Source organism: Bolinopsis microptera, chromosome 3 (assembly GCF_026151205.1).
Source record: "Bolinopsis microptera isolate Bmic1 chromosome 3, MBARI_Bmic_1.0, whole genome shotgun sequence".
Taxonomy (NCBI): Eukaryota; Metazoa; Ctenophora; class Tentaculata; order Lobata; family Bolinopsidae; genus Bolinopsis; species Bolinopsis microptera.
In genome coordinates this window covers 939794-947905 of record NC_087074.1, presented here as the reverse complement: position 1 = coordinate 947905, position 8112 = coordinate 939794, and the positions used below count along the sequence as shown (strand labels likewise).

The 8112-nt window shown below is 38.7% G+C and overlaps 1 protein-coding gene and 1 long non-coding RNA gene across 3 annotated transcripts; both read left to right on the top strand.

Annotated features, from left to right (window-relative positions):
• Nucleotides 1-954: 954 nt before the first annotated feature.
• Nucleotides 955-4329, top strand: LOC134813395 (uncharacterized). 2 transcript variants are annotated; one of them, XM_063821135.1, is made up of 3 exons: nt 955-1121; nt 3149-3288; nt 3644-4329. In XM_063821135.1, exons 1-3 carry the CDS (start codon nt 959-961, stop codon nt 3818-3820), a joined length of 480 nt encoding a protein of 159 aa, XP_063677205.1. In that variant the 5' UTR covers nt 955-958; the 3' UTR covers nt 3821-4329. The 2 variants fall into 2 exon arrangements, with proteins under 2 accessions (XP_063677205.1, XP_063677204.1); XM_063821134.1 differs by having other exon boundaries at nt 3149-3306.
• A 340-nt stretch (nt 4330-4669) lies between these two features.
• LOC134812755 (uncharacterized) lies at nt 4670-7849 on the top strand. The gene is made up of 3 exons (XR_010159951.1): nt 4670-4787; nt 4932-5029; nt 5348-7849. It is a non-coding gene; the product is annotated as an uncharacterized LOC134812755 (long non-coding RNA).
• Nucleotides 7850-8112: the final 263 nt, after the last annotated feature.

The window sequence follows — 8112 nt, the reverse complement described above, 5'->3', positions numbered from 1 at the left end:
ACCGCACTCATCAGATACAAATTTCAAGTGTGGCAGTGCAATTGTTTCATATTGTAGCTCAAACTTGGCTCTCCTTCAAAGTTGTATCTATGTTGGTTTTGTACCCGTAAACTCTTATTAAGTTTTACTTCTTTGTTTTTTGGAGTCAGTCGGTGCTTTCCCCCATCACATCATGTCCTAATACCAGTACCACATAGTCATAGTAAATAGTCCATTATAATATTATTGTGCACCAACTAATTATATCCATTCCATTGGTCTCGACGTGATGAGGGACAGTCTACACTTATAGTTATACTGATAGCTTCAAAAGTTCGAGCTGGAATATTGAACAATTGAGTTGTGGGTATGGGAGCGTTCACATAATATGATGTTAGCAGCCGAGGGGAAGGGCTGGTTTGGAAATGCTGAACGGGGGGCCGGGGGGGGGGGGGGTCTGAGCCTTGCAGAAATGTAACGTGAATTTTGGGGAAAATTGTTGGTTCAAATAAATTTTATTAACAATAAAACTTCGCTAACTTCCTTAATATTAGTACTTCGGCGAACCTAACTCTGTTGACCAACTGACCAACTGTTTATATCAGTCGCATACTAATTTTCCCTGCATACACCCGTCAGAATTTCTATACCCCCTCGCTGGCTTATTATGTGTTTTAACTCTTACTAATTCGCTCGCCCAAAAATTATCACGTGACTTTATTTGAACGGACATTAATTTCCGTTCAAATAAAGTCCGGATAAGGTGGTTAAATTAAATACTGATCATGAATGCCTTCGAGGATGTATAATGTCCGTCGTAATGGTAAATTTGTTGTTTTCTTGAATTATTGACTAAATGAAGCCTTTTATCCTCAGATTGATGATTTTCTGCTTTGATTTTCATTTTGGAATACGAAGAAAACTTACCATTTATAGTAGTCCGGTCACCTATCGTGAAATTCTCCACACTTTTAGCAACATGATTAGAAGTCTACCCCTGATACTACTACTGTTCCCACTCTGTTACGCCCAGTACAGTACAGGACAGGCTTACAATTACTACGACTTGGGATCCGACTTGGAATCCGCTGTCGACTTGGGATTCGCTGCCGACAACGAAATAGCACTTGTGAAGTTTCTAGGTATGTTGCATTATCAGTTATCACGAAAACTTAGGGGTCATTTGCATATTATATCGATTTTTTGATCCTCAATATACGATCTTGGAATCGAGGCCTTCACAACAGCAAGCCACTCTCCTAGTCCCCTTTGCAATGCGAGCTCGGAGGCAGGGAGCCTGCCTTCAGAGATACGTGTTTCTCTACCCTGATAAGCTACCCTGATAAGCTACCCTGATAAGCTACCCTGATAAGCTACCCTGATAAGCTACCCTGATAAGCTACCCTGATAAGCTACCCTGATAAGCTACCCTGATAAGCTACCCTGATAAGCTACCCTGATAAGCTACCCTGATAAGCTACCCTGATAAGCTACCCTGATAAGCTACCCCGATAAGCTACCCTGATAAGCTACCCTGATAAGCTACCCTGATAAGCTACCCTGATAAGCTACCCTGATAAGCTACCCTGATAAGCTACCCTGATAAGCTACCCTGATAAGCTACCCTGATAAGCTACCCTGATAAGCTACCCCGATAAGCTACCCTGATAAGCTACCCTGATAAGCTACCCTGATAAGCTACCCTGATAAGCTACCCTGATAAGCTACCCTGATAAGCTACCCTGATAAGCTACCCCGATAAGCTACCCTGATAAGCTACCCTGATAAGCTACCCTGATAAGCTACCCTGATAAGCTACCCTGATAAGCTACCCTGATAAGCTACCCTGATAAGCTACCCTGATAAGCTACCCTGATAAGCTACCCTGATAAGCTACCCTGATAAGCTACCCTGATAAGCTACCCTGATAAGCTACCCTGATAAGCTACCCTGATAAGCTACCCTGATAAGCTACCCTGATAAGCTACCCTGATAAGCTACCCTGATAAGCTACCCTGATAAGCTACCCTGATAAGCTACCCTGATAAGCTACCCTGATAAGCTACCCTGATAAGCTACCCTGAATAGCTACCCTGATAAGCTACCCTGATAAGCTACCCTGAATAGCTACCCTGATAAGCTACCCTGATAAGCTACCCTGATAAGCTACCCTGATAAGCTACCCTGATAAGCTACCCTGATAAGCTACCCTGATAATCTACCCTGATAAGCTACCCTGATAAGCTACCCTGATAAGCTACCCTGATAAGCTACCCTGATAAGCTACCCTGATAAGCTACCCTGATAAGCTACCCTGATAAGCTACCCTGATAAGCTACCCTGATAAGCTACCCTGATAAGCTACCCTGATAAGCTACCCTGATAAGCTACCCTGATAAGCTACCCTGATAAGCTACCCTGATAAGCTACCCTGATAAGCTACCCTGATAAGCTACCCTGATAAGCTACCCTGATAAGCTACCCTGATAAGCTACCCTGATAAGCTACCCTGATAAGCTACCCTGATAATTATGAGCGAGCGTGCTAAATCACTCTACAGTCGATCTTCGAGATTGTTCTAAAAGGGCCCCCGACAGTTGAAACCAACTTCAATAGATGTATTTTCGGACGCTGATTCCGAATCACCCCTTATGACATAGGGTTAAAATGCTCCCCTGACGAGATATTGGCGAAAAACTGTCTCGATCACGTGATATGACCGTATAAGGAAGTTAGTCCAATTTCTCGTTAGGGTTAGGGTTTCAGCATATGATTTTGTTAAGGATTGGGTTAGGGTTAGGGTTGGGATCAGATTAGAGGGTTAGGGTTTCGAATAGTCGTTCAGGACCAGCTAGAGAACGAGTTGAAAAAGTCACGTGACAGTCGAGTGTAGAGTGATTAATCATCATCCAATTATGAGCAGAAAATCGGAAAATATATTTCCGTACCTACTAGTCCTCGAAATTTTATTTTTGGCGATTTCTAAACTACTTACTTTAGCAGGATATGCGATCGGTTTTAAAATTTTGTCACTATCAGATTATCAGAAAGAGATTAGGTGGAATTTGAATTGAAAAATTTTCGTATTTATTATTATTACATTATTACAAATATGAAAATGTCGATTACATAATCGACAGCCAAACCCCTCATCCTTATTAACAAACAGGAGCCGGAGGAACGATAGCATTGTTAATATTGGCACTAGTGGAGTTCGTTCTCATTATCGTGTTCTTTTGCGGTTTGTGTTGTAAATGTTGCTGCTGTTCCTATCTCAAGTATCGCCCAGCCGCACCCCCAAACCCACAGGTTACTTTATATCACCAAGTATTTTTTAGATATATTTCCCCATTCACATTAAAAAGGTAAAGATTTAGCGTCCGCCTATGTCCTAATGGGTGCAATATTATTCTTATATTAGTTACTGTTAAGCATGATACACTATAGGCATAGCCTCACGACAATAAATTAATTACTAAAAAAATACAAATTAAAATTCCCATCACAACGTTTTTTGTATCACGTCGTGACCCCCATGATTGTCGCCCCACTTTCGCGAGAGCCACGATACAGCCGCGCGCACTACAACCTGTGGCAGTAATAATACTATTAATATTATCATGTCTAATTTTCATCACACCAGGTTTCACTCCTACCCCAACAGCAACAGATAGGTATGGTACCAGCTACAGGTATGGTTTACCCAAACATGACGGCCCCTACCAGTACGTACAACCCCCCCAACCCCATCGTGTATGGACCTGGTGAGTATGCGAGAGAGGACCCTCCAGAATACATCAGCTCCAAGATGGACGCTCCTATCCTTGAAAACATGGAGTGATCATTTGGACAGCTTCGACTAGGATGAAGGACTTGCTATGGAGTAACTGTATTTATGCAGTCAAATCATATTAATTTATTGCTATGAAGTGACTGTCAAATCATATTGAACAGTGTTTTTAAGTGAACATTAATTATACTTTATATTAAGTGCGCAAAAGTTTCAGGAAATCCGTCCAAACCTTTTATACACCTCCAATGTCATGTTACCAAATTTAGCAAAAAACTTAAGCAAATTTGATTGACACGCGTTGCATGTGCAACCCCTTTTCGTGTGCACGAGAAAAGTATACTATTAGTAATAGTAATACAACGTGTAGCAAAAACTTGAGCGCAGTTGATTTTTACAAAAATGTTTGAAATTTCCGTGGATTTTTTAACATATTTTACACAAATACATATAAATATCGTACCACAGCGTCACGAATTGTTTTTATTCAAGTCAGCCACGGTACATCTTTTACTAATTTTTTCATGAAATGTACTTATAATAACGCAATTAATTTTCAACTTCCGTTTCATTGAATGCCAGGCAGTAAATCGTACTTCATATTTTATTGAACAGGCCACAACTTCAGCTGATCGATCCCAGTATTCTTTAAGCACCAGCACTTAAAGTAAAAGTTGATCCTGCAAATTGAACAACCCGGCCCCTCCTCATGCACAGTGTATCAGTAGCTCTGTAAGCTTATCTCTAAACCACATTTCCCTACAGTAAGGATGTTTAAGAGTGCTATGTCAGTATCTCTGTAAGCTTATCTCTAAACCACATTTCCCTACAGTAAGGATGTTTAAGAGTGCTATGTCAGTATCTCTGTAAGCTTATCTCTAAACCACATTGCCCTACAGTAAGGATGTTTAAGAGTGCTGTGTCAGTGGCACTTCTTCTCTCACTGGCACTGATAGTGGAGTGTTCTGATGATTTGGAACTTACATTTTTTGGCGTTTTCAGTATGGCAGAAATTGAGGTAATAGTAATACGATTTAAACAATTAAATGAGTTGACAATTAAATGAGTTGATCCTTGTTTCCAGCTTGCCACTTCTAGATCTATAATAAGCATGTTCAACGTGTTAATGCAATGGTTAAATAAATTGAGACCTATTTTTCAGGTACTTTCGTTCGCCGTGTTTCATGCAGGAGCTCTAACTGTGCTGGTAGCAGCAGTGGCTGTCATGACAACAATCCTGGGCATATTATCCGGTTGTTGGTAAGAGTTATATATATAGTCGTATCACGTGATTAAGACAGTTTTTCGCCAATATCTCGGCAGGGGAGCATTTTAACCCTATGTCATGGGGGGTGATTCTGAATCAGCGTCCGAAAATACATCGATACGAGCTGGTTTCAACTGTCGGGGGCCCTTTTAGAACAATCTTGAAGATCGACTGTAGAGTGATTTAGCACGCTCGAATTCGTAACATGACCTGGTGAATAAATATTTGAATATATATGTATCTAACAGGCTAATATAGGCTAACATTTATTTTAATTAAAACTCCTAACCCACTACCATGTTGTTGTTCAGGTGCTGCAGATGTGGTTGTTTCGCGAAACCCTACCAACCAACAGAACAGCTATATGTCATGCAAAATCATGCTAGCTACTAGTGAAGTCAATCCTGATTCGGGAATCCCGAGCAAAAAAGGTCCAGGGATTCCCGAAAGCAAATGGCAACAGGCGAAATTACGCCACTGCGCTCATCTTTAGTTCCCATTTTGTGTAATAAAGTCATGTCCATGTCATGACTCAACTTTTAATTTTATGGTTAAACTTATGTTTAAGTTCAATAGTACAATTTAAGCTGTCTCATAATGTCACAAGAAGATATCACAAGTGTCATAATTAGCCTTCTTTCTCAAGTAGTACCTTATTATAGTACATATTATTATTCCATACTGACATGGTTTGCTTTAGATAATCTTATTTTCCTAAAAACACTTTTATACTGTGGTGATCGTTGAGTAAAGGATTTACTCTAGATTATATAGATGTTATATAGATTATATTGATGTTTTTATCACGAACGAATTGTTGAGAAAACCCCCTATAAGACTTGGAGACTTGATACTGGTCTGTAAAAATTTTTATCTTGAAGTCACATCATTTTTAAGACATGTTTTAAAGTACATACTATTAGTATTAATAACGGTACAAAGCAAACTATGCAATTGTCAAACTATAAGTTTCATGTTTGAAAAGCAATCTTCAGTGACATAATTAACATAAAAATGGCAAACATTATACAACACAGTGCTCCTTTATCAAATTTTATAATTAACAATTAACAATTACTCAGTACTACTAAACCTATATAAATAACTACAAATCCTAATAACTAATAAATACTAACTAAATATGTCTAACTAAGAATTTCCTAGAGTGCCTACATTTAGAAATAATTTCTGATCTTTTATTAATAGTGCCTGGGTTTTTAAGTATGTATAGTTTCTCGTCTAAGCAGAGGCCACAATGCCCCGCTCCAGCCTTATATTTCTTCGATTTAGTAATAATCTTCCAGTCTATGCTATATTCAATCATCTTCTCCTTGAGGTCCCATATCAATTTTGATAACTCGGTACTCAGTCTGTGCTTAGAATTCTTGAAACTTTGTCGATGATTGTACCACCGTGTCTTAAAACTGTTTTCAGTCAATCCAATATAGGCCGTTTCCTTGTTAGATGCCGTTTTAACGGTTGCTTGGTATACTATGCATTTGGCCAGACATTGTCCTTTGAGGGGGCACTTCGAGGCGTCTCTGCAATTACACTCTTTTTCTGGAGCTTTTTTCTTTTCAGATTGTTTCTCTAGGACTGATTTGTGGTGTCCTTTGAGTATCCTTCCCAAACTGGGCATGCAGCAATAGCTTATTTTCACGGTATTCCTATTGATGATTTTATGTAACGGTAGGTTTTTCGGGAAATGCTTATCGATGAGAGCGAAGAACTTTCTTCCGATGTTGGTTGAAACGTTCGCACTGAATGGGGGATTGTACCATAGGATGTTCCTCTTCTGCGATCTCTTTCTCTTTTTAGGCGGTGGTGTTTTATAATCGATGGTGTGACTATATCCGCTATCTCTAAGTGCCTTCTCATAATCGCTTTTGGCTTCATTTAGGCATGTCCTGTTGCTGGATATGCTTATCAATCGTGATTCTATCATCGAGGGTAAGTTCTTCAATATGATGGGAGGATGATTGGATTCTGCGTTAATGTACAATGGTGTGTCATTTGGTTTCCTATAAGGTCTGTATGACTTGTCTGTTAGGTCTAGCACGACATCTAAGAAATCAACCGAATGCTGACAGATGCTCCTAGCTACAGCTAGTAGAGCCCTTTTTCTATAAGAGAAGATAACCAGTTGTACTATTAGTATTATGTAGTTTCACAATTTTTTAAATTTTGTGTTTGTATTGCAATACTTTATCGGACCTTATTTGGACGGACATTAATTGAACGCTGGAGGCCCTAGCGTTCATTTTAAAGTCCGTTCATTTAAGGTCCGTCCAATTTAAAGTCCGTTGAATTTAAAGTCCGTTGAATTTTTTTCAAAAATTTTTCCACTTCGAACTTTTTGTCCCGAATATGTGATATGACAACTTTTTAATTTTAGTCAATTTCAATAGCTATCATTAGACTAAACTATATCATTAAATCAATGAAAACAAGTTATTATAAAATTTGTTGTTATTATAAAAGTGTTGCCAAGGACATTGTCCGACGTTGTTGTATAATTCATATTACTCAGGGGAGGTAATGAAACAGATAAGTGCTGGGAAAGCTCCACGTAATGTTAAGGTTAACCTAACGTTGTCTAAGATAAAACCACTTCACGCCAGATGGCTTGTAAAAGTTTACACTGAAATGCAGGACCGAGGTAGTTTGATAAAAAAGGTTTCCAAAAAGAGAGTATTATTGATGCTTTAACCATGGAATATTTAATGCACGAAAACCCATTTGATGAAGATGATATGATATTAAACTATTAGACACTGATCGTGTACACATATTTCAACATTTTTACTGCTTAACGATTGCTTTTCTTGCCTACTGTATGAAAAATGGATTTAAAAATCATTTGCTAAAATTTAAAAAAACGTCAAAAAAAAAGATGGAAAAAATTTGGATTTTTTATGGTTTTGAATGCCTCCTAGCGTTCATATTATATGTCCGTCCAAATAATATAAGGTCCGATAAGGTATGCTGTACGTTTTTATAGACAGAATGAATACATTTGTCTCTGTAATCTATCGTCCACCTGATGCACTCATTCAATCATGATCACAACATATAT

Coding starts and splice junctions, on each gene's coding strand:
- LOC134813395 (XM_063821134.1), top strand. CDS start 959: ATGATTAGAAGTCTACCCCTGATACTACTACTGTTCCCACTCTGTTAC. Junction 1,122..3,148: donor AGCACTTGTGAAGTTTCTAG/GTATGTTGCATT, acceptor ATTAACAAACAG/GAGCCGGAGGAACGATAGCA. Junction 3,307..3,643: donor AGGTTACTTTATATCACCAA/GTATTTTTTAGA, acceptor CTACCCCAACAG/CAACAGATAGGTATGGTACC.